Raw genomic sequence first — 26,735 nt, 5'->3', positions numbered from 1 at the left:
ATCAATGATGTGATATCAGCTCTTTTCCTCTCCAAAGGAGAAAAGGGTTCGAACTCAAAACATAATGCGGACGCCTTACGTCATGCTCCCCGGAGAGGACAGGGCCCGATTCATGATAACTGTGAGATATTTTTCCTTGAAATCTGGAGATTATGTTCTGTTCTTTCGGAGATTATAAACTACCCTCCAAACTAATCCCATGCTCAGTATGCATGAAATGCTCAGAGAATTCTGAGTCATTTGAAGTATATATCCAAAACACTTGTTATTGGTACAGTAAAGTGGCATAAGATATTTGTTATGTGGTGCACAGTCGTGTACATACTGTGTAGCCATGATTGCTTGTATCACAGCAAATTGATCTAAGAAATGCATCAAACTATATTTCATGTACATCTTAAATAGACAGTGCATGTTTTGTCATGTGCCACTCTAGATTATTAAAATGTAATGCTTTTTCAGCATACCTTCGCAGCTATCAAGACGAAGATCTTGCAAAGTGTGGCATAAACAAGAAATGCATAAATTCACTTGCAAATTGTGTTTCCAAAATCAGCGGGTCAAGTAGCTGCAAGTAGACCAAAAATAACGAGCAGAGCATTGTGGGCGGCATACTGTTTTCTTTGTGTTCCCTGGACACAAAGAGATTGCGATCTGTCATACGGAGGTGTTGGAGGGTAGCGTCCTGAGTGCATGTATGATACTGTTACCACCATACCCTCTCTCTCTGTTTCGCCAGATCAAATCTCTCAGATCGCTGTGACTCTGACACATGCATTCACAGCATCATGCATCATTCATGCCGCCGAGGGAAAAATCATTTCTCAGCCGTGTGAGACCAGAGAAAGAGAGCTGTTAGAAGCTCTTTCACCTATTCCTACACTTCATACTTGGCAAAAATTTTTTAATGGATTTGAAGTGATTTTTTAACTCTCTTTTTTTACGGGAAGATTTTCATACAAAGGCATTAAACAAAATGTGCTGTTCTTATGATTAAGATCTGTCATGCATGATATGGAGGAATTTTGCATGGTTAGATTTGCGACCAAAACATTAGTGTAGCTGCTCAGTCACATTCAATGGCTTCTTTTAGTTTGAAATCTTAAAATGGTCTCTTTTTCTCTCTCTTTTTTATGGGGATATTTATATACTTTGCAACATTTTAAAATATATTGGGTTAATGAGTCTGATGTGATGGGGGGAGGGGTGAATTTCAGCTGTCTTTTCAAAGAGATAAATACATAGTACAATACGAAATGTGTGTTGTTTTGATATATTGATAATCTACACTGTATCACAATTTTGCATCTAGTTAGATTTTTTACCAGAACACCAGTAGCTGCTCTGTCATACTCCATGCCTTCTACAAGTTTGAAAACTTTTTAAATGCATAATTTTTCTTTACTTTTTCTCTTTTTCCCCCTATGGGAGGGGGCAGGGAGAGTCCTTAAAGGGACTGTACAGTACTGGTTGAGGTGGGGATTCATGTTTTGAACATTCCTAAGTGAGATAATGAAAAGCCTCTTATGAAATATGAAAGAGCATGTAATTTTAAGAAGGATTCAACGTTTATTTGATGAAAATTGGTTTTCAAATGGCTGAGATATCCGAAAAAGTGCTAATAATAAAAGGCGACATGCCACAACTTTATTAGGATCTCTTTGTTTCACCTTGTTTTTGGATATTTCAGCCATTTCAAAACCGATTTTCATCGAATAAACTTTTGATACCCCTTAAAACCGCATGCTCTTTGACATCTCATAGAGTGGTTTCTGAATATCTCGCAAAACGTTAAAAGCTAAATCCTCACCTCGACCAGAACTGTACACACCCTTTAAGTGATACAACATATCAACAGGTTCAAATCTAAAGCTTTGTTCCATTATAAAGTATCTTACCACTTCGTTGCAAAGTCTCCTTTGCAAAGTGCATGACAATAAACCACAAATGAAAGTGTCAAGTCTAACTAAATATGAGATTGATACCAGAAAAGATAATGCATGCAGATGTCAATAACACAGCAGAAACCCCCTTTTCATTGTTTGCTTTTCTCTCTCAGTATAAAACATCTGTACATGCACCATCTCATATTCAATCATTGAGACATTGACGTCCATTCCATCCTGTTTGCATCTATTACCAAATGAAAGTTAATATATTTAATTTGAAAAAAAAAAAAGTTTGCAGTGACATTTGGAATCATTTGCTAAAACCTATTTCACCCAAAATTCATCTTTGTCATAGATAGCTTTCTTTTTCTGACTACAGAATATTGATTACCAAATCAAAAATTAATAAATCTAACTCAAAATTTGTGATCTTGCAATGTATGCCCCAGGTGGATGGTATCTGACTAGAAATGAATTCTCAACACAACACTTTTAATATACACAATGTACATGTATGCCTAATTCTGTTTCTTTACCGTTTAAATGCTGAGGAAAATTAGCATAATTTTCATCAATCAGGGTCCAATGTACCACTTTAAACATCATTGTGTATCCATGCTGATTACTTAAATCCAAGAACTCATTGTCTATATATCCATCCTTGTTACATGTATTAACATCGAGATGGTATAATGAATTGTATGGGTACTATGTGTTACTTGAAGGTTTGTATGGGTACTTACTCAAATTACGCCACGATAGACTAATAGTAATATAGATGCTGCATTAGCCTAATACAGTCTTATTAATATTCTTCACTCAATGTTTCAAGAGGATAATGATTCTTGAGAGGCACTTACTGGATCGTTGGATGGAAGATCGGAGGACGGACGATGGAACATGGGATTGATGACTGCTCTGTCACAATGCTCAAGCATCTTCATCTTGGTAAGCGCCTCGGCCGGGGAGACCCGATACTGCGATTGGCTGACCTGGGTGATGTACGCGGGATTTGTCACATTGCCGCGAAACCGCCTCTCGGGCGGGGCAGGTCGGTTGCGGTTGCGGGCATGGGAGCTCATGTCTCCGTTGCGTCGGAGTGACTTCGGGACCACAGGCATGAGTCAAAGTGTGTGAGCGCGAGCGGGGCAGAATGTCAAAACAAAGAGGGCAAGGTGACGCTAAGACCGGTGGCGTATCCTGGTTTGGTGGGAGAGATAAAACAGACACAAAGCCATCCCCTGTCACCGACTAATCTCTCACTAATAGGCATCGAGCATTATAGTGTAATTTACAAGGCAGTAGGACTGAATCATGGGCTGCTTATTAATCACGCCACATGACCACATACTTTCACACCACTCAAGTTCAAGACGACATGACGCAATGTTTTGAACACTCCTCTGAAGAGCTAACCCCCCGGAGCATGACAATTGAGATGAAAATTTGGATATTAGCCATCGATTGCTTATTCACCCATATACATGTAAAAGGGTATAATGTTCTTTTTAATGCACAAATGTATTTTGCCTGCTCTAAAACTTTACTTAGAGCTGTGTAGTAATGATGAGACTACTACAAAGATAACCCCCAAAAATGATCAAACAGGCACTGCTTTCATTTTATAAAAGAATGTCCAGTGTTTTTAGCAATAAAGGAAAAAAAATATCGATTTATTCAGATGGTCCCATTAAACTTGGAAAGTTAATTATATAACGCAAGAGTAAAAAAATTTCACTAATCTTAAAGAAAAAAATGAAACTCAATAAAAATTTCATAGAATTGAAATAGACTAAATGAATAAAAAGTTATTCATTTGTAATAGCAAACAGATTTTGATTTTAAAAAAAAAATAAACATCATTTTGTCATCAGAAATCTTACCTTTTTGATATGCTGTCACATCATAAGAACAAGCAAGCGCTATAAGGTCAAGTACAACTCAGACACTGCTCAGCAAAGCAAGGACCTGTTGCTCTGTGCTTATTGAGCGTGCCCATCAAACTGAGTCAGACAGTCTCGCAAATCGTAGCACGGCGGCTGGAGGGCACGAGTAGAATCGGCGCTCTCTCTCCCTCTCTCTCTTTCCCGCGTCTGGCTGATCTCGTCTCTTCACTGCCTTCTTAACGATGCCTGAACGCCCGACTTTCTGCGCAACTGCTGTGAGGGTGACCGTCGTGCGGCGTGAGCTGTGCCTCTGGTTATCGTGCCTCTGCTCGCTCCGCTTGCGTCAGAACTCTCTCCCCCTCACCCCCTCACCCTCTCACCCCTTTGCACACTGGTGTCTCCTGTCCTATTTGGCCAGGCTGGTCTAATTAGATTTGGTGATTCAAAGCTGGGCAGGATGCTGCACTGACTCGAGAGGACATAACCTGCAACGACAAAAGGAGGATGGGCATTCCTGTGTTTTGTGTTGGGAAATCTTGAAAAAAACAATTATCTGCAAGACTCTGGGCACCAGTCATTAGATGGTGTTACTTCCAGCCTTTTAACGAAGGTGGGGTATGCACATTAAATTTAGACCCTTTTATTTAAAAGAAAAAAAAAACACATTCCATTTCTCTTTTACTACTAAACACTCTATATAGCAAGTCATCAGCAAAACAAGGAATATACATGAGATTACGACACAAAACTTATTACATTTTCAGGGTACCTCCTTACTGTGCGCGAATGAGTTTATAAACAGGTCTCTATTAGTATAATTAATTAAGGTAGCAATTAAAAAAAAAAGGGCAAATATTATTCATCACATGAGTGTAATGTACAATGTACATATTTTAATCAATCATACATCCACATCTAACCACAAATTGGATAATTTTCCTTTGCACTTGTAACATGAATGCAAACTCTGTCAGTAAATTTCTTTTTTTATGTGTGTGTATTGTGTACTGTAAAACATGATATTCGCGGCATGAATTTTTCGCGAATTGGAGCTGACGGCCTTTTTTGCGGCATGAATTTTCGCGAACTGCCATTGGCATTCAATGCATATAGTGTGGACAAGAACTTTCGCGTGCATTTTAATTTCGCGAATCTTGGCGCTCGCGAAATTCGCGAAATTAAAATGCACGCGAACATTCCTCGTTTTACAGTATTCTGTGTATAATACATTTGTACATTCATTCAGACCTGACCCTACATATAGTAGGTTTAGGACGAGTTGAACTAAAATTTTTGTTTCAATGAGATGGTTTGTGAATTTAGGTTTAGAGCTGCTTTTTAATAGCATTGGCCTAAAAAATTAAAAAAAAAAAATTAAATGGAAAATAAAACTAAACTCAGGTACTGTAAACACTGTTTGCTTTTTTGTTTTTGTATGTTCATTTGTTTGTTGTTTGTTTTTTGTATTTTGTTTTTAGATCATTAAACCTGCATTTCACATGGTGCTACATAGGTGCTTGCCCGTCTGCCTTGGTTAAGTTAAAAATCAAAGTCAGCAAGTATTTTGGAACAATGAGAAAAAAAATGCTTGCCAAACTTGGGGAAGCATAAGGTTTTGAAGCCATCCTTTTTTCACATTATCCCCTTTAACAAACCCACGAAGTCAACCATACAGAAGCCAAAAGATAATGACTATTAAATGATGCAATGCACTTCAATTTCATTTCAGTAACTTTCCAACACTTACATGAAGAAGCCCAAATGCAATGCAACACCAACACTCAATCAAACCAAGTTTGTGTACACCAATGTTTTTTAAGTGTGTGAATCAACCTGAGTGCTGTTTCATACAAATTTATGATTGTGTTCTACAATGTATTATAAAGCCCTAGACTTACAAGTGATTTTCTGTTATCATTTTCTTATATTTATTGACTTTCTTTTCGGGCAAGTACAATTCATCTTTGGGTAAGTGTTCTGCAACAACGAAAAAAAAATATCTGCTTGGCTGACCAGGCAAGTGGTAAAAAAAAAAAAAAGTTATGTTTAAACATCTTTCATTAACAACATATAATTATCCTCACACCTTTACAGAGATATGTAATCAAAATTGGTCTCTGCTGATATAAACACTCTTGGTTTGCTTTCAAATGAACTGTACACCAATTTCACAGATGCCAGATAATTTAGGAACAGCTAAGAAAAAAACCATAAACAAATTTAACACACTACCCTGGATAGACACAAAGAACTTTAAAAATACGTAAAGTGGCAAATGTTATCAAGCTACATGTTGTACTACGTACCACTTCCCAACCAGAGTATCTTTGTTCAAATGAAAAACAATAAATGTCATCTCAAGACATCAATGTGTCTCCACATTTCTTATCATCAAATATCAGAGTTCATTGTTAGAATGGTACATATTATTGTTGTTTTCTGTAACTTTTCATGGCTAGTCATTAACTGTGCAGGGCATGGGTCTAGATCCAATATTATGCATACAACATACAAAGTCTGTATACAGCTGTAAATACTCATTTTTTTGTTGTTGAGTGCAGTATTATTGTGCATTCTTGAACACTCATTCCATTACTCCACAGGGCCTTGAAGTAGTTCCATTTTTTATACCCTCTCAGATTTGACTGCAATATATTATATAAAGATTACAAATTCTTTTACATGCCATCCTAAATCTGAGGAGGAAAAAATGCAAAAAGAGGCAAATAAAAGGGTACTTTGTATCAGAGTTAGTCATGACGATCTGTATTTGGCTTTTTTCCCTTTCGTTGACTTACAAGTGTACTCAAAACATTTTCCACCTATTTTGGAACATGGTTTCTTGCAAAATTACAAGTTGCACGTGGTAAGTGGCTACGTGTACAGTTAGAAACTCAAGGCCAGGTAGCATATAATTGTGTAGTAGTTGTGTGCCAGTCAGCTGGTGCCTCGTGATCTTGTTCTAAGGCTGAATATTCAGCCATTTAATAAGGTGCACCAGACTGACTGAATCTGATTGCCCCTACCTACCTAGAAGAGTCACCATCATCATCATCAAACAGAACTAGGCAAATTACACGTACATGCTACTCCAAAATAAAAAGCATTTAAATTTACAATATTATGATAACCTACTGTACAATGCTGATTCACAATCATACATTGTGATCTAAGACAATGGAGATGTGATAACGATGACCACATCACAGACATTATTATGGCAACAGCATTACACATTCGATGCTGCATCTAGTCCCACTTACCCACGGCCATTTATGGTGCTTTGTTAGCCCGATGAAATGCCATGCGGAGCACGACTGGGCTGTGTAGTAGCTAATAGTGTTTTGTGCTTTGCGTTGGATTTGCATGAAAGTATAAACACTTGCACTCAAACATAAATTAGATTTTTGGTTCTCCCTGCTGGAGTAAAACTCTATTATTTATACAATTTAGGTTCATATTTGCAAGCTCTCATTTCACACACACTACATTAAAGTCTAACATTAGAGTATGAGCTGGTATGAGCATGGACGTAAAAAATGTTCTTGACTCTGGCAAGAGTAGGCCCTATTATTAAGACTGATTAATAATCCAATCATAGATAGGCATAGAGTGACAAAAAATGACCGATTGAAAAAAAAAAAGAGGACAGATTTGAGAGTACAAAAGAAAAAATCTTAGTAGCGTCATTCATTCTCCAACTCCAAGCTTCAATAGGCGTTTTCACATCAGCCCGATAAAAATCCAAGCTCAAAATATTTTCCGCGATTGCGAATTAGAGCGCTATTTCATTTCTTATTCAGATCAGCCGAAGAAGAGGGGGTAGCCCGAATAGCTAAAAATTCTAAAATTGTAGCTAATTCGACAGCTGAGTATGTGCAAACAGCATCAGCAGAAATGCGTGTGCCCTCTCAAAAATTCCTCATGATTTGTGTGCAGTTTGCCTCGGTCGATCGGGTCACACACGCTAGGCATGATGGGATTCATCGCGCTAATTTCTCGAGTCGTTTTCACATTATCAAATAGTGCGCTACTATCCCGCTATTTCAGAAATTTCCCGAGTTGGACTCGAGAAATTTTCTCGATCAGAGCGATACAACTAGCGCGTTAATTTGTGTTCACATTACATCAAATAGCGCGCTATTTCGCTATCGGGAAAATTTCCCAAGTCAGAAAATAGCACGCTATTTCGAAACATCGGGCTGATGTGAAAACGCCTTACATGTAACTTACAAGTACTTTTCAAAGGAAGAGCTTCAATGAAAATAATGATCATGAAGTTGATGACATGCAACACAACACGACTTCACGCACGTCTGACATGTCGACATTGTCGTATTGTTGCAATGTTGATTGTTGGTTTTCATTGGTTTTATGATTTTATGACGCTCTCAATATTACCCTTCACTTCATGACGTATGAAAACAGAAATAGAAGAAATCCTTCCACTTAGACATTACTCATTTTATGTTGAAACATTTAATTCACTAATGAACAGGTGACGGTTTTCTGCGGTAGGCCCCTACTGGAACGTAGTGAGACAGCGTAAACTAGCTTCTCTGCCAGCCCGCTGCTCCGGCGCGCACATGGGGCAGTGATCCGTTAGTCTACGCCAGCAGCATACATGTATGAAGTCCCAGTGCACTGTACGTAAATTTACCAGTAATCGCACCTTTTGAATGCAAATTCAGACGTCTAGAAGTCATTTTCTTGAAAAATAATGTCACAATTACTCTTATACGAATACTCACTTTGGACATGATGTGTTTGTAATGTGAAGACAGGTATATTCCTATGAGAAACAGGCGACTCCACCCAAAATTCCGAGGTTTTCTGCTGTCTTTCGTTCGGTGGAGTGCTTTTACCATGTAGCCCATAGCACTGACGTGCAAAATCGCCGTGTATATCCGCATAGCATGCAACGTTCAGTCCGGGTACACACTAATACATGCACACACACACACAAACACACACACGCTGATTGCCGATGACCAATACAGGCCGGTGCTAATAGCCAGGGACGCTGATCAGAGTGACTCTGCTGCAGCTCCTTGAAGATCCCAGCGTAGCAAACTGATGCGTCAGTTCGTGGCCGTGAGTTTTTGTTTGTTTGTTTGTTTGTTTGTGATTTCCGACCTCAGAAAAACCCTAGGTCCATTTGCTTGAAAAGTTACCCCTTCTGTTGTTATTTAGCCCTTCTTTAGGCCAACGTCCACGTCATAGAACACCATGTCATTGTAATGATTGTAGACACCTATTCACAGCGATGTTTCAGCACATATTTTATTTCGCAGATCATACAGGTTTACAGTATTGAAGAGTTCTCTTTGTTTTGTTCTGTTCGCTTTCCTTTTGTTCATTTGATCGGAAGTATTTCTATTCATTTTAGAGAAAGAAACAGAATTTCATTGCAAAATATATTGCATTGTTAATTTTCAGTGTCATCCATTTTTATATCTTTCTTGCGTTTAATGCACACATTGTGATTGTTTGATTTTCCCATAAGGGAGTTTATCTCTCAAGGGGAGGGGGCAACAAAAGTTTCTATCTTTATTTAAGAAGAAAAAAAAAGAAATGATAAATTAATCAATCAAACTCTTATGGGGTCTTTATACTTATTTCTTTTCTTCCTTTTGTTTTGTTGTGTGTTGTTTGTATCAAAGTTGATTAATAAAAATGGTAAATTTAACATTCAATTTGGGGGTATCGTTTGGCAGATATACATTGGTACAGGTGCTTCGAAGAAATCATAGGGTCGACGATAAGTTATCTTTTATTGCATACATTTAATTTTAGAAGGAGTGTTTATGTCCATAGATAAAGCTTTGAATTGTAGGCCTACACAGTTGTAATAAATAATAAAGAAATTCACTATATAACATCTTATATCATCATAAAAAAATGAAAAGGGCATTATTTACAGTTTGTTTTGCGAAAATGTTTGACACTTGAGTTCTGCAATATATCACTTATCTTTGTCCAAATGTAACGAACCATTTCTTTGATTTGATATTATCCTGCTCATAATTACATTATTCGATTAGCGTATTGTAGGCCTAATAATATCTATAATGTTTTGTATCCCCCTTGTTTTACTTCAGTGCGTGAGATTTTCTTTTCAGAGCATAGGGGTGAATGAGGTCCCGAGACTTTTAGTGCAGAATCAGACTCGCCATTTATTCAACTTTATTACTTTTTATCATTTTTTGATAACAACTAGGCAAGGAAGAGAGGAAGTCAAAGGAAACACAATTCAAAAAGTTGAATATATACTTAAATTTCAAATTCAATTTGAATTCACTTCATTTTACTTCCCTCAATAAAAGGTAATATACATAATACAAAGTAGGCCTATGCATGTCAATTCATGACTTGAGCAATTTGAAAAACAATTCATGAAATAGGCCTATAGTACAAAATATGTGAACAATATTATATATATATCCTTCACAATTGAACGGACTCTTATCAATGATAATTCAGAATAACACTTAATTATCTATCAGTCCATCAATTTTAGAGTTGAAATATTGAAATGTCATATATCATGTGGAGGTATGGAGGCATCTATAAAAATTCTTGCTTGTCAAGGTATGGGCACGATTCTTTCAGATAAACATTCCACTTTTAAAAATGGTCTTGAAATATTATTAGATCCAAATGATCACACCACGATTTGATTTTTGTCTTCGTAATACAGGCGACACTCCTATAAATTGAAAGATGATTTTTATCTTAAGCGTCCATGTATAGGTTACATGGGGAAATTCAAAAGCGTTCGATTGTTGAACGGGGAGACACGTTAAAAAAAAAAGTCATTTTGATCAGATCTTACGAACTTTCGATTTTAGTGTCTGGTAGACCCAGTGATGTAATGTATGATAACCCTTTTTCTCCTTTTTTTTTTTTTTTTTTTTTTTTTTGGCCCAATGAGAGCAAGCCTCTATAACGAAACACTGCTTGGGGGAATTCCAGCAGCACAACTCCAGAAGGTTTTAATTGACCGCCATCTCCCACAAACCTCTTCCTACTCTCGCTCGTGGGACGATTTCGGGGGTATTTGACGTCATATGAATTTTTGGAAATGAATGAGCAAGTTGCAGCTCTGGTGCTCATCCGAACCCCCTGTCCCTCCCACCGCTCTTTCCAATTCCCCTCTCTCTAAAACTATATTTTTTCGTGGTTTGCTGAGTTTAAAGACATGAGACCAGAAAGACCCACGTGTTATTAACATGGCTGGTGCCTCAAAGTTCAATTGCACACAATGTATAGTAACAGAAGACGAACAAAGTGCTGGGGGTTCAAATCGGTCAGAAAAAAAGAAAGAAAGAGTTGTTGAGTTCGACAGTAAGCAATAATTGCAACCCTTACGCAGAAAGCCATTGTTCCTTGGAAGACAGTGCAACAAAACAAACATAAAATTTATATTGTGATGCGAAGGATATCGGTTGCTCTTTATTTGATTGTTGTTGGGTTTTTTGTTTTTGTTTTTCCGAGAGAAGATTATGAATGTCATTTTCTTAAGTGAAAGATTCAAATGCTCTGTCACCCACGTGCAAGCATCATCGCCTTATCTAATTTGCATACAAAGTGGTTAATAAAATATCAAGTGATGTCATTGTTGCGTGGAAAAAAAAAATGTCTTAACAATGAGATTGAATAAAATATCCACTTTCATATTAATAGCTCCGACTTTGAAGGAACCCCCTACAAATTCTTTGCCTAGTGTTGTCATTCTTTTCACCACAAAACTTTTGAATATCATTATGCAGTGACATTGTACTTTTAAAAAGTTTTCATCATGTATTTCGACACCGTCCGTCTTGTCTTACGACACCGTCCTGCCTTAGCAACATTTCTCATGTTAATAATTTTCGTTTTTGTTTGTTTGTTTATTTGTTTTTGTTTTTTGGGTTTTTTTTTTGTTTTTGTTTAGTAAGGTTATAAAGGAAACCAAATCCCAAACATTAATGTGAATGAGTGAAAGCAGCAACTTTAATAGAACAAGTGAAAGTTTGAACAAAATCGGGCAATCGATTCAAAACTTACGAATTTTCAAAGTTTCGCTTGATGTGGAGACTATAATACACTTCATGACGTCTGATTGACGAGATAAAGAAAATATTTTATAAAGAAAATTCAGCATATTTTCACTTTTCTGGCATAATAGAATAACATTTGACGTAACTTTCAGAAAGCAAGGGGTATGATAATATCACCCCTAACATATATCAGAACAAGGCCATAGAATGTGTGATTTTCGTGAAGAATGAGATTTTGTGGAATTTTCCTTTTATATATAATTATTTTCTTTATGTTCAGTAGCATAAAATGATGTCATGAACTGTAGTAGTCGTCTTATCCTGCAATGATGTCGCCGAGACTGATTGTCTGATTTTGCTCAAACATTCACTGAGGATGTATTGCAAATAATATTGCTGCTTTCACTCAATCCACATTGTGCTTTATGACAAAGAGCTTCCACATCTCTTGTTATGTAAGATGAGAAAACGACATGATTGTTTGTGATGAGCGTCTGAAATGTGAGACACACACACACATTATTCAAGTTTATAATTGTATTTCAACTATACATTGGTGTGTCCATGATGTTTTGCAAGGGACATCCACAGTATTTCCTTCGTCACCATCTCAGGATAAGTTTCATGATCTACTCGTTTCACCAAATCGAAATCTTATTTCGCTCACAGAATCCTACTTTCAGTCTACTAAGATCTGAATTAGAGGGCGCTGTTTATCTTGACTAGCTCACTTTGAAGATTGACTTTGTACATTCGCTCACGGTAGAGACAGAACACTGCATCAAACTGCGTTACAAAGGTAAAAATGATATTTATTCACATAAAGGGTTTGTCATTTATATTGGGGAAATGTGGATACGGTGTTCAGTACTGTTATTTACTACTACTAGCTACTTTGCTTGAGGATCCGAGGACGTCCTGTAACGTATGCGCGTATTGTGTAGTCCCATCTATCAAAAAATATGATGTAGCAAGCTTCCTTCCCCGAGCATAATACATAATGCATGCCGAGTAGAAGTCTTGTCTAGTTGTAACCAGTTACAACTACAAGTAGAAATCTATTCAACATTACGAAACCTAAATTGCAAGCGCAAGCCGCAAGGAGGGTCAAACGGGTACTGCTCATGACACTGCCATGCTATGCCTATGAATGACGTGTTCTTTATGTTTGACCATGTTGACTAGCCTCTATAGTTATATTATTCGTTAAAGATTGTAAGAATCAAGATACTTTTTAATATAAATTTAGTTTTAGGAGATATTAAATGAGCAAAGAAGGAGATACTCGGATAGAGTAATTCAAACCTCCAGTTTTTGGCCGGCCTCCAGAATCCGGACACCTATCACTTGTCACATGAGCCAGCAAATTTTATTGTCAAACACACGCATATCACATCGCTTCACATACTGGCATTGTTGATCACAAGACTAGAGGAAAGGGCCGCTGAGGAAAGTGACGTGCCTTAATAGTCACCTCAAAAAATCCATCTAAAATCCCAAATTTCATCATCAAAAATGCAGAATTGGTGCAACTTTTCCAAAGTGCATGCAAATCAAGTCCCTTGTTAAGAATCGGGGTCACCGAAAAAGAGCTAAAAATTGAGAAATATGCCGATCTGTTGCGAGATTTTTCGCTTATCGTATTTATTAGCTCAGTGTGATACAGTATCCTCAAAGACACAAAAGAAAAACAAAATCTCCATACATACGTGCGTATACATTGTATATGCAGCGACTAAATGTACAGGGGTTGAATGCAAGTGCTGACTTGCCAGAATTTAGACACCAGCGCGCGCCGCAGATATGGCATGGTGCATTTTTCAGCAGCCTTTGTACGTGCAGTGACATTGAACACACATAGCACACGTCCGTATTCTGAAAAGGCCGGACGCATTCTGGGGGATTATCATGGTAATAATATTTTGGGATTTTGTGAAATTTTATGTTGTATTTAACAAAATCAACATTGAGAAAAAGTAGTTTCAGATATGTTTAACATACATTGTTTTAGATATAATATTATTTGAGTTGAACAAATATTGCAGAAAAGCTTAAGTGTCCGAAAACTGGTGGTTTTATTCTAGGTGGTCATAAATGATGGGAAACTACAAAATTTATATTTTTAGTCGTGATTATATGATTATGAAATGTTCTACACTTCGTCTTCTAACCCCTAGGTCAACCCAGCACTAAATCGTATTCCAGATGGCATCAGAACTCATCGGAAAAGATGTCCCAGTCTTCAGTGGCATTGGAAAAGAAGAGTTTCTTGGAGTCATTTATCCTGAGGTGAAAATGGTTATATTTCTTTAAGTGCTAGATTGATTGATTCTCTTATCTGTATCTCATGTTTATATTTTTGGTTTAACTGTAGTGTTTTGTAAAGGATTGCAAGCTAGGAACCCTTGTAATGGCAAGGTACATGTTTGTGATATACTTATAATGATACAAAAATGGAAAAAGAAACAGTAGAAACACATGTTTTGGATGAAAATAGGATGGCACATATTCCATCTAGCAATCCCTTTTTCCTTATCAACTTTCTTTGATCCCTTTTTCATGCAGAGGAAGCCAGCCATTCTTCGGGGAGTAGACATTGGGCCTTGCTCGGCAAAGTGGACCCCTGACTACCTGGCAGAGCAGGGTGGAGACAGAGAAGTCAAGATTCATGTCAGCCCCACCCCTAAGATGGACTTCATTACCAAGAACTATGCGTACAGGTAACTTGTAGGGGAATTGCATACCCCCAGATTTGTATGCACAAATTAGACTTGGCAATTAATACAGAGCACATTCCATGGTCTCAAGCTTGTGTGCCGATAATGGTGGAATTTTATAGTTTGAGGCTTGAATATTCAATAAGTAAGGCACCTGTGGCTTTCTTTAGGATCTCAAACAGATACATGCTATATCTATAGTATTATTTAGCAGGGAATAATTTTCCTGGTATCGCATCACAATTTGCTATGCATTTTCACACCACTGCTACACAAACTAACTTTTGTATCTAAAGCAGTTTTCTTACATAGAAGTGTACACGATGTCATTGCAGATATTTTTCATCAGCTGAAATTGCTAATCAAATTTGAGTTTGAAAATTAATCCCTGTTTATTAAGAATATCAACAAGTTAAATTGCTCTCCATTTTGTTGAGGAATCAAAGCTGAAAGAAAAGTCTATTGAAGATTTGGTGATGAAAGAGGCAAACTTTGGCGAACCATGTTCTTTGTAATTGCAATACTAGGAGACAATTTCAACCAGTCTTCAATCAGTCTTTCTGCGACAGATACGGTACCACTGACAAATGAAACTTTGTGGCAATTTGATGGACCTCCAGAAGAGGATTTTCGCATCATAATGGTGAAAGGCTTCTTTCTGTAAACTATTTAAATTGACGTTCATCCAGTGGTGATGTTTGATATCAGATTAGCGTCTAACTAATCGTAGCGCACACTGCCAAATTGCTTTGTGGTAACCAATGAAGAAGATTTCTTTAAAAAACAAAAAGATTGTGAATGTGGTTTGCATCAATTGCCAAGTCATTAATGGAACCCGATTGCTGCAGTATAAGCATTTCTGATGTGATTACTTCTTAAGTTCTTGCATGCTCTATAGCGCTCTTGTCATATTTGGCCTTTTTATGCCTCCGCCACGAAGTGGTGCCGGAGGCATTATGTTTTCGGGTTGTCCGTCCGTCCGTCCTTCCGTCCGTCCGTCCTTCCGTCCGTCCGTCCGTCCGTCCTTCCGTCTGTCCGTAATGAATTTTGTGGACAAGGTAACTATCAAAACCTGTTGAGGTATCCTAATGAAACTTGGCATGTATGTGTATTAGGGGATGAAGTTGTGCCTATCAACTTTTGGGTGCACATGCTCAAGGTCAAAGGTCAAAAGGTCAAGGTCAAATACATAAAATTTCACTATTTCCACCATATCTATTGAAAGCCTGAAGATATTTTCTTGAAACTTAGTGTATACATGTATTACCCAATTAAGATTCTCTGGTGAAAGTTTGGGTCATGAGGTCAAAGGTCAAAGGTCAAAAGGTCAGGGTCAAATACATAAAATTTCACCATTTCCACCATATCTATTGAATGCCTGAAGATATTTTCTTGAAACTTAGTGTATACATGTATTACCCAATTAAGATTCTCTGGTGAAAGTTTGGGTCATGAGGTCAAAGGTCAAAGGTCAAAAGGTCAAGTAAAAATATTAAAACTTCTTTTTTTTTCTCCATACCTTGGAAAATTGTTCAAGGTATCTTCATGAAACATAGTATATACATATACTGACTGGAAGTGATTATCTAGAGAATGTAGGGTTCATGGGGTCAAAGGTCAAGTGCAACACTTCAAAATTTTACTATTTCCCTCCTATCATGCAATGCCAGCAGGGTTATTTTTTTTTTTTTTTTACACTTGGTGTATGCATACATGTGTAACCTAATCGAAATTCTCTGGAAAGTTTTTTTTTCTTCTTTTTTTTGCCTCAAAGGTCAAAAGGTCAAAGATCAAGTGAAAGTGCTGAACTAACTTTTTCCTCCATATCTCGGAAGTGGCTCAAGTTATCTTGAAACTTAGTACATATTATGCATGTTCTACCTGAAAGTGATTATCTTATGAATTTTAAGGTCAAGGGCCAGATGAAAATGGTAACAATTTACTATTCAATTCGGAAATTGCACTTTTTCTCCACACCTGTACCTTGAAAATTACTCAATGCCTAAATGTATGAATGGGTCAAAGTCGAGTTAAAGTCCTTAAATCCCTAGATACATGCTCTCCTATTCATCCAATTAAACCTAGGTCAAGGAAGGTGAACATTCAACACATTTGTGACAAACTTGTTATTTCAATATTTTGCCAATTTTGTGAAAATGTAATCACACATTGTCCACATGTACTATCTAGACCTATTGGGAAAATCATGCATTATGGCGGAGGCATACCAGTCGCCAAAGCGACATTTCTAGTCTTTTCTAAGCTGCTACATGAACATGAACATGAACATGAAGTTAATTAACGACCAGCAAGCATCTGACTCATGTTTCCCCTACAAGTTTGTAGAATAATTTATTAGATTTTTGTTCCTCTCACTTCAATGGGTAAAATTATAGAAATAATTTTTACATACTGTAGATGTGGAAATTTTACAGTGTGGAAATTTTGCATATTTTGCATGACCAGAAACTGCAGTGAAAAATGAAAAAATAAAAACATGCACTTTTTTGTTGTTCGCTATATGTAACACTATTTACTGTTTTGATTCCGCAGAATTAAACACACACTTTTTTTTTCTTTTTACCCAGCTGAGTGTGAAAGATTACTCAAGCGAAAATTTCCAGTTTTACAGTAAATGAATATGATTCATTATGTTTCTGTGTATTTGTAGATTGCAGTAAGCAAATCAAATTCATGTTTGGTTCCTTATTTACTCTTGTTCCAGGAGTCTTCCATTTGCCGAACTTGTTCATCGATGCTCAAAAAACTCTCAAGATGAATATTTTTTCGACAAGGTGAGAAATTTCCGTTGTTTTGACTCTTTCGTTGTCTGTAAGAAAGGTGAAATGTAGCAGAAACTAAGAAGAGGGATGTTGGTACAGTTGAACCTCTCGTATCCGGACAAGTCGGGACCGGGGCTCATCCGGATAAGGGATTTGGCCGGATACGGGAGACTCAATGCTTTATACATGTACATACCGTATAATAGAGCTCTATGGTACATACACATACACATGTACTGATGTAGCCCATTGTAGTACCACATGTAGTAATGTGTATGCTGCGACCTTTTCATTGTTACACTCAGTAACAGACCCCAAAATAGAGGTTCGTGTTTACAAGCGGAAATCATTTTCTTTTATAAATTCTTGGGATGATTTACCTAAATAATTATTAAGAAATGTATCAAGTATATGTAATTCATGTGTGTTTCCTCCCGTAATTATAAAAAAAAAATAAAAAAATCACGGCGAGATTGCGTCCGGATAATAGAGAGATCCGGATAAAGGGAGGCCGGATAATAGAGGTTCAACTGTATATTACAAATCCTTTAACCCTAGAGTAAAAAATTCCAGATGTCATCATTATTCCATATTGATTTGTACAATTTAACTTAAGAGTTCATTTTTTTTAAACTAAAGCTGTGCTCCCAAGTGAAGCTTGTCATGACTGTTTTTGGTGTTGCTGCTTTTATTTGTGTAACTTTGCTCCATGAATTGACATTGTTTTGACCACAGGATGAACTGTATTACCTCAGATCACTTGGGGAAGATCCAAGGAAGGTGAGACACCTTGCCTTTTTTTCTCCTCCACCTTGAGGTAATTCGTTTGTTTGGCTCTCAGATGTTAGAAGTGGGACCATCCTGGCCAAGTTGGAAAAAAAAAAAATGAATATTGCATTTGATGCATGTACCATTCAGTGTAGACCTACCCTGGTTGTTGACAACTGATTTTCATAACAACCTTTGAATTTCAAATTGATGAAATTCTTCAGTCAACTTTTGAATTGCTGTTTTAGGTATTAGAAAGTGTATGCAAAATAGAAGCTAGAAGGACTTGTCAGGGATGAAAATCCATCACAAGAGATCAGTGTTTCAGATTGCAACATAACATGTTGTCATGCTTCCGCTAAAATTCATCATTCTAATTCCATATCGCTGTCTTTGATCTTCTGTGATGTACAAGCACTTGTTTACATCCACATGATTTCTTTTTTTGTTGTTTAGGGCTTTTGTTCTTGTATGATTGTTCGCTTGGTTTTAAGATTCTTCATTTTGTTGGGGGTTTTTTGGTTTGGTTCAATGCAGGGCATTGCCGATATCAAGATACAGTTCCCCGCCCTGGCAGCTGACCTCACTATTCCGGAGTTCTTCACCCCTGAGCAGTTCTTCTCCAGTGTGCTCCGGGTGGGCTCAGCCAATCTGCAACTGTGGACACACTATGATGTATGTAACTTGATGTGAAATGAATACCTGTAGAACTCTCCCTCATAACTAACATATGTCTGTATACTCAGCTGTAAATATTTGAAAGTCATCTCATTTCTACCCCCTCCCCCATCTCTATCAATTCTCTTTGCAGGTCATGGACAATGTTCTAATCCAGGTCAGAGGCCACAAGAGGGTCATTCTATTTAGTCCCCAGGATGCCAATTATCTTTACCTCACAGGTGAGGATGAGCGATAAGAGCCCCCCCCCCCCCCCCCCCCCCAACACACACACACCATTTATCAAGAATAGAATGGGTGGAAAACTCTCAGATTGCTGTGGACTTTGCTCACTGATAAAGTCCTGTTTTTTTTTTTTTCGATCAATCAGGTTTGATGCGAGAATTGACATCAGAGCTTGTAGTACTTCATACATTACAATCTTAGCACACTGCCAAATCAGTCAATTTGCTGGAACTTCACAAACAAATTTATGATGTGGCATGTAACAGAGTACAACTGTTTCATTTAAAAGAGCAATCTCACATATGTTTCTGTGTCAGATAGAGTTTAAAAACATCTTATCTTGTCTCTTTTTCATTTCTAAGACTTAAAGTTTGCATGATATACAATTTCACAATAATTGATAAACAGGTTCAATTAGTAGGATATACCATAAATCATGTATGAGGTAACATTATTCTACACCAGATTTTAAGCTGGATAATATTTGCTTGAATCCCTACTAATTTGCAGGAGATAAATCGGCCATAAGTGACCTTGACAATCCAGACTACAAGAAATTTCCAGACTTCAGATTTGCCACACCCTACCACTGCAGGCTGCAGCCTGGGGATATCCTCTTCATTCCAGGTTTGCAAACATGACAGATTCGCTAGCATTTTTCCTTGGTTTTCTTTTCAGGAAAACAACAACATCATACACAACAGCAACAACAACATACAAACACATATACATTGCATGTATAAGTTTGCATGCAAACAAAAACATGCTCTCATGGTTATGTACTATGACAAATGATTCATTTGTAATCTCTTGATTATGTGAACTAAACACATGCAAAATTCATCTTATTCAGTAGATTGTGAAAAATTATTCACAGAAATATCCATTTCTATAGTATGTCAATGTAAATAGTGTTCAAATTCAATGTAACATGGCTTTGCTCTGACACAGTTGCTTTCAGTCCCATTTCGTGACACAGAATGGTTTGCTCTGACCCCCATCTTGATCTCATTGTGAGGTGGTCCACCAGTGAAAGCTTCCTTACTCCATTCGCTCTGGCAACGGTGTGCTTTGGGAGCATTCAGTCCAAACTCCCGGTACAATCTGAACCACTTTCGATGACTCTGGTTTGCTCTGGCATGCTTTGAATAATAGGACTGAGCCTACCTTAGCTTCAGCAGCCAATGTAGAAGAAGTCTTTTCTTTGATCTTTGGTCATGTGCACATATTTGGTCTATGTTTTCTTGTGATGAAAAATATCATGCTACAGAGCTCACAGTCTGTTATAAGTTTCCTGTTTTTTTTATTACAGCACTGTGGTTCCACAATGTGGTATCCCTGGACTTCAGCGTGGCTGTCAATGTCTTCTGGCGCCACCTCGACGCAGGTTGCTATGACAATAAGGACACCTACGGCAACAAGGACCCGTTGGCGGCCAGCAAGGCCCTGCAGATCATTCAGCGTGCCATCAAGTCCCTCGAGGAGCTCCCGGAGGAGTACAGGGACTTCTATGGCCGGAGACTGGTGCGCGAGATCGAGAAGAAGACCTACTTACCTGCCGACAATAGGTGATGAAGAGGATGCTCCTCCCCTCCCTCCCCCCCCTTCCCCCATCCCAGATGAGATGGTAATCAATGACTTCAGCCACACCCCCAGCCCCCACTCGATTGACTTTGCGATAAGCTCCATCTGTGTCACTTCTTCCTGGCTTGCGGAAGCTTGTTAAGAGTAGTACACCACGATTAGGAGCTGCCATGGGCTAAGTTGTAATAGTTTGCCACAGAAGAAGAGTCTCACGTCATGGGTCGCATCATCAATTTTTTGTTTAAGATTGTCTCATATGCCACAGAAAGGAGACATATACCTCAAACACATTTCAGGAAAAAAAAACACACACAACAGCAATAGAATAAAAGTGTTGAACTTGAAAAAGAACATTGAAAAGTATGTTAGCTTTGCAAACAATTTGGATAGTAATGTACTGTCATATGACAATGCAGCTTTGCCAAATGTTGATTAATCGTGTTGACAATTGAAAGGAGTAGTCTAGAGCTACATGATGAAAAGTCCATGATTTCTCACAGAAATAATCTTAATGTGCATGCTAGCTATGTAACTTGCTCTTCATAGACGGGAAGGAAACATCATTGTGATGAATACAAGTTTATTTGCTTTTTTGGACTATGAATGAATATAATGCATCATCACAAAAGCCATCATGAAAGCCATATACTTCACTACATGGAAAATATTTTTAAAAGGAATTGAAAGTTGGAAAACTGTAAAGGTTATATTGCTAAAGTTGGCTGTCATGTTCATTTTTTCCTATTATAATCTCCAACTTTATACAGGTAACATGATGATGCACCACAAATGTGTAAATCACAGCTTACTATCTGTTGTTGAATACTACCCATGTATATCATGAAGTTCAGACAGTAATGCACAAGCTGTTGTCGCTCAATGTATTCAGTCAAATCTGGAAGAGAAGTACCACAAACATGAGTGTATGATCAAATTGAAACCAATATCTGACTCAATTGGGGGATAGGTAAGGAATCGCGTTGGGGAGGAGCATTTTCAAAGTAACAGCCATGCAATTTTATACTCTGTGCAATGAACGCCAGACGATTTGTCTAGGTTTAAATGAGTAGCTAAGGCATGAGGAAAAGCCAATGTGCAATGCCTGTTGGAACGATGTCAGTTTGAAAAACTTGGGCTTAGTGGCTTGTGTGCTGCGGATCTCTGTAGGAGCAAATGTTGTCCCCTGCACAGGGTCCACAGTGTGATGGGAAAGATTATGAAGCTCATAACCAAGATGTGATGGATCGCAAAGATGTACGGCTGGGTTGTGAGAAGCAACTGTGCTGTAAAAAAGACTGAAGAGCATCTGTCTTAAAGGGAAAACAGAACTCATATTATATGAACAGAGTTGTATCTAAAGACAACCATTCTGTGAAGGACAGTGAGGTGCTGAATGCAAGATAGTCTGTGTGTCAGGAAAGAGAAGCCCTTACAAGGATGTAACAGTACCGGTATGTATCACAGACACTAAATTGTGTGGTAGAATTGTCCTTCAAGGCTGCACCAGGAGCCAACAGTGGTTACAGTTTTACTGTTCTGTGCTCTAATAAATGTAGAATTGATGCTGAAATAAAGTGGATGTTTGTGGTCATCCTGCGAAACTGGAGATATGCCTTACATTGCGTTCGTTCTCAGTCATGTAGCCTTACACATGATAAGACAGTGTTGATAAATTTGAAACGCAGTGTACAATCGATATATACATAGAAGATCTTGGATTCAGAGTACAGAAGAAGCATTACACAAGATATGAACACCACTAACAACAGGCTTCAAGCTTCAGGTTTTATGGACATTTATTTCCAGCAAACAATACACAAAAGTACGGATAACATTTCAATGATTTTAAACATGCTTGGGGGCACATCTCTAGAAGTAAAGAACTTGTGGCGAGTGTGCCCTTAACAAAAATGAATATACATTGTACAGTGAAACCCCGTTATAACGAGGTCCGTGGGACCGGCGATATTACCTCGTTATAACCGGTACCTCGTTATAACCGTACGCATCAAAAACAAAGAAAAACATAAGCACGACATCGGAATATACCCATCCTTTGCGTTGTTTTTACACAATTATGGATCATTATTATTGAGATAATAAAGGGAAATTATTTGTGAATTAGACGAAAAAGTAGATGTTGAAATGAGGTAATTCTTTATTGTAATTCTTGTTTGTTAATTTTTCCTAACACCAGCGCAAATAGAGTAAATTACAGGCGTTGTTTACCATAACTTGCGAGGTATTTTTACGCTGTTGGTGCCCAGCGGGAATGCGATGATTTCATGAATCATTTCGGCTGTAATCTTGTACAATATAATCTCATGATCGTTGCGCTCGAAGGGATTAAAAATGCGTTCTTTATTTTCTTCCGAAAATTTCTTCGCGTTTTGTACATCCGTTCTTGAAAAATATGCGACAGGATTGAATGTGAAGGTTACGTTGTGATCCTTTTTACGCAAATCTGTACCTCATAGACCATTCTGAAAGAAAGAAAAATCTTCATTGTGAAATGCAGTGTTAAAATTGTGATAATGAACAAACCCAGATCTATTCAAACTAATAAATACGTTTGTTTCTAGGTTAACATGCTTATTCAACTATTTTTTACGCTACTGTCACCTGGCGAGATCGCGCTAATTTCAGAGTTACATACATGCGTTATTTACCGTTAACTTGAGAGATATTTTACGCTGTTGGAGCCCAGCGGGAATTCGATAATTTCATCAATCATTTCGGCTGTAATTTTATACAATGTATGATCGTTGCGTCCGACGGGATTAAAAATGCGTTCTTTACTTTCTTTCGAAAATCTCTTCGTGTTTTGTACATCCTTGAACTGTTAAATGCGTTTGTTTCTTTTTCCGAACACCGATTAAGTAGGTTAATATGCGTTATTCAACTATTTTTTACGCTGTCACCCGGCGATATCGCGATGATTTCATTAATTATTTCGGCTTTAATCATACACACTCATATTTAAATTATCATTTGTTAAATGATAATGAACAAATCCAGATCTATTCAAATTAATAAATGCGTTTGTTTCTTTTTCTGAACACCGATTAAGTAGGTTAACATGCGTTATTCAACTATTTTTACGCTACTGTCACCCGACGAGATCGCGATGATTTCATTAATCATTTCGGCTTTAATCATACACACTCATATTTAAAATATCATTTGTTAATGATAATGAACAAATCCAGATCTATTCAAATTAATAAATGCGTTCGTTTCTTTTTCTGAACACCGATTACGGAGGTTAACATGCGGAATATTCAACTATTTTTACGCTACTGTCACCCGGCGAGATCGCGATGATTTCATTAATTATTTCGGCTTTACTAATCATACACACTCATATTTGCTAAGCAGCAAAAGAACTGGAAGTCGGAACTAAAAATGGAAAGGATATAATAATGAGTTGCACACGCATTCCAATTGTCCATTTTTGGCCACAAGTGTCACTACATGAAAAGTTTTTGAATGCGTTATCTTTTTTATTTCTCGTTGCGGTGTGGTCTGCCCTAATATCACGCACGCGTGTCTCGCGGAAAAGAAAATCGAATGATTATGTTTAATGATTTAGTAGGAACATCGGAAGACATTCCTGTGTCTTATCGCGTGATTTAGAAGAAAACATGGAAGGAACGGTTCTCTGCAAAACGGAAAAAGACGTGGATAGCGTGATTTCGGTTTTCAGGGTTTCGTTTGTCGCGTGTTTGAAAGCGGCAATTTAGTCAAGAAATGGAACCTCGTTATATCCGATCAAATTGCTTATGTTTTTCTTTATCATGATGCACCGAAATTGTCCTCGTTATAACCGGAATCTCGTTATAACCGAACTCGTTATAACCGATTCGTTCTGCCATAGGTTTACACGCAAAGGAAAACGGGACCGACGTGATTACCTCGTTATAAGCGGTTCCTCGTTATAACCGAACTCGTTATAACGGGGTTTCACTGTAATATGCAATACATTGTACTGCACGTGTACCTGTATACAAGAATACAAGATACAGAAACGGATAGGAGGACAAGAACAGAGACATATAATGAACATTTACCGTGAAAGTCAATATTTTTGCATGATTAAATTTTTCACCCTTGGTGGCTCAAAAACATATTTGCAGGTTCTTGAATTTGTGCTGTGCAATTGTCAACCCATTCAAAATGTGTAGATGAAATTGTTAAGATATTTTTGCAGGTTTTGGCGTTCGCGCTAGCCAAAAGTAGCGCAAAATATTCCAAAATTTCTGCATGTATGTGTGTGTGTGTGTGCTACGTTTGTGTGTATTTCTGCAAGAATTGAAAGCGTTGATCTAACAATTGTGATTAAGTAACGTCAAATAGGGTAGCTTAGTATGGGCAGTGCTCTCTAAGATTTCATTCTGGCATGCTATGTTTTAGTGTGCTAGGGCTTAACATGACAGAGTGATTTTTTTTTTCTCCGATGCCAAAAAACCCCCCAAAAACAAAACAAAACAAAACAAACAACAACAACAATAACAACAAATCCCCTGGGGCTTGGAATTCTTGGTCTCCAGGTATATTCATTTCACATCAAGGTCATGATTCACAGTCTTCTTGTGACATTAAAATGTATGATAACATTTTCCATCACAAAAAGAGACTTTCGCTTCTGGGGAAAAAAAATGATTTCATTCAATGAAAATATAAGTCTAATGACTTTATGCAAAATGAAACAGATACTGTTTCATCAGACGGATGTCATTAGCTCATTTGTAACGTGAGCTCCTCAAAACAGCCTGTGTTGATATACAATACCACAATATCGATCATAATTATCGCATCTCAATGTATGGATGCACACATATTCTATGATGTGTCATCCTCACAGAAAGTGAGTTTAAGTAGCACGCTTATCTTGGGAAATGTGACTATTTCATTTGAGAATGGAAGCCAATAGCATGGCATTAATTTCCTGTTGATCTCAAGGGGGATAACATGCTATCATATTTTTCAGCGTTTGGCGCCCCCGCACGGTGACCTTGGGGAATGACTGACATGAATTTCTTGGATTTGCTCTTCTCATACATGTGTTTCAACTTCGGAGAGATTATCTGCGTCAGACAAAAATATTCAGAAAGTAGGGAAGCGAGAGAGGGTTACAATGATTCCTCTCTGTCCCAACAGAACCAAACATGGCTTGGATTTCAGGAGTTTTAGGAATGTAGAATCTAGAAAACATCTCAACGAAATTTACATTTTCCGAGAGCGCGGGGGATTGTGATGTTTCTGGCACAAAAGGAATGTGGAAAATATGTCGGCAATAGAACAGAGATAAGTTTCATGAACCAAATTCAAGTACTATTACATGAAGCTAAGTCGTTTACAGACTTGAGAGTAAAGAGATCTAGTGAAACATAGTTTTATATCCAACGTAACTTCACAGAAGAAGCAGTATCGAAACAAACAATTTTATAGAAAAAGAAGTTTCATCAAAATCTGACCAAAAAAAAAAAAATGTATCAAAAGATGTGAAAAAGTGCTTTAAGTTCAAATGTTTTCACGAAATGGTGAAATCAGTCACAAAGAACAATATGGAAATGAGACAAATGTTACGACCAAAATCACTCTGAGAATGATCGCACAAAAGAAACCATCAACTAATGTTCAGGCGGTTTATTAACAGTGATATTGTGGGTACAGACTCGTAATCGGTTTTCACATCAGTACAATAATGATCAATAGAAACAATTACAAATCGGTAATGGAATCACTTACACGTGTCTGAAATCAGGTAATCCTTTAATTGAAAAGGTCCAAATGCGATGTTCGGTGCACAAATGAATAATCCTTGACGTGCCGATGAATGATTCCTCCGACGTAACTCCAGAGACACAGGTTGCATTAATCCACAGTATAAATCCGGGGTAAAATCCGCGATATATGTCCACGGTATAATGTTCACAGCGAAACGTGTAGAATCCAAACGTTATGACGACCACGTCCAGTTGATGCGTTGAATGATGATTCACTTTACAATGTCCAGCGAGGAATCCAGCCCGTCACAGCTTTGCCGTAACAATGTCCGTTGACATTAAAATATGGAGTCTATCTCCAACGTAGGCAAATTAATTCTCTGCAGGCAAAATGTCTCCCAGGCCTTATCTCCACAAACACAATTTGTATAGCA

At 37.6% G+C, this 26,735-nt stretch overlaps 2 protein-coding genes across 2 annotated transcripts in view; one reads left to right on the top strand and one right to left on the bottom strand.

The window, feature by feature from the left end:
* Nucleotides 1–4,133, bottom strand: part of LOC140245096 (krev interaction trapped protein 1-like) — a 58,788-nt gene extending 54,655 nt beyond the window's left edge. The window contains exons 1-2 of the mRNA XM_072324693.1: nucleotides 3,773–4,133; nucleotides 2,750–3,089 (exon numbers count right to left, since the gene is read on the bottom strand). Coding sequence (XP_072180794.1) covers nucleotides 2,750–3,010 — 261 coding nt within the window. The 5' untranslated portion in view covers nucleotides 3,011–3,089; nucleotides 3,773–4,133. The remainder of the gene's footprint in view (nucleotides 1–2,749; nucleotides 3,090–3,772) is intronic.
* A 9,860-nt stretch (nucleotides 4,134–13,993) lies between these two features.
* On the top strand, nucleotides 13,994–22,172 carry LOC140245121 (tRNA wybutosine-synthesizing protein 5-like). The gene is made up of 8 exons (XM_072324720.1): nucleotides 13,994–14,106; nucleotides 14,383–14,537; nucleotides 17,260–17,329; nucleotides 18,053–18,097; nucleotides 18,623–18,760; nucleotides 18,897–18,984; nucleotides 19,499–19,615; nucleotides 20,301–22,172. The coding sequence occupies exons 1-8, from the start codon at nucleotides 14,023–14,025 to the stop codon at nucleotides 20,558–20,560; spliced, it is 957 nt and encodes a 318-aa protein (XP_072180821.1). The 5' UTR covers nucleotides 13,994–14,022; the 3' UTR covers nucleotides 20,561–22,172.
* Nucleotides 22,173–26,735: the final 4,563 nt, after the last annotated feature.

The sequence above is a fragment of the Diadema setosum genome, chromosome 22 (assembly GCF_964275005.1).
Source record: "Diadema setosum chromosome 22, eeDiaSeto1, whole genome shotgun sequence".
Classification (NCBI taxonomy): Eukaryota; Metazoa; Echinodermata; class Echinoidea; order Diadematoida; family Diadematidae; genus Diadema; species Diadema setosum.
Note: the sequence above shows the minus strand (reverse complement) of the source record. Positions and strands in the feature narration are given on the sequence as shown.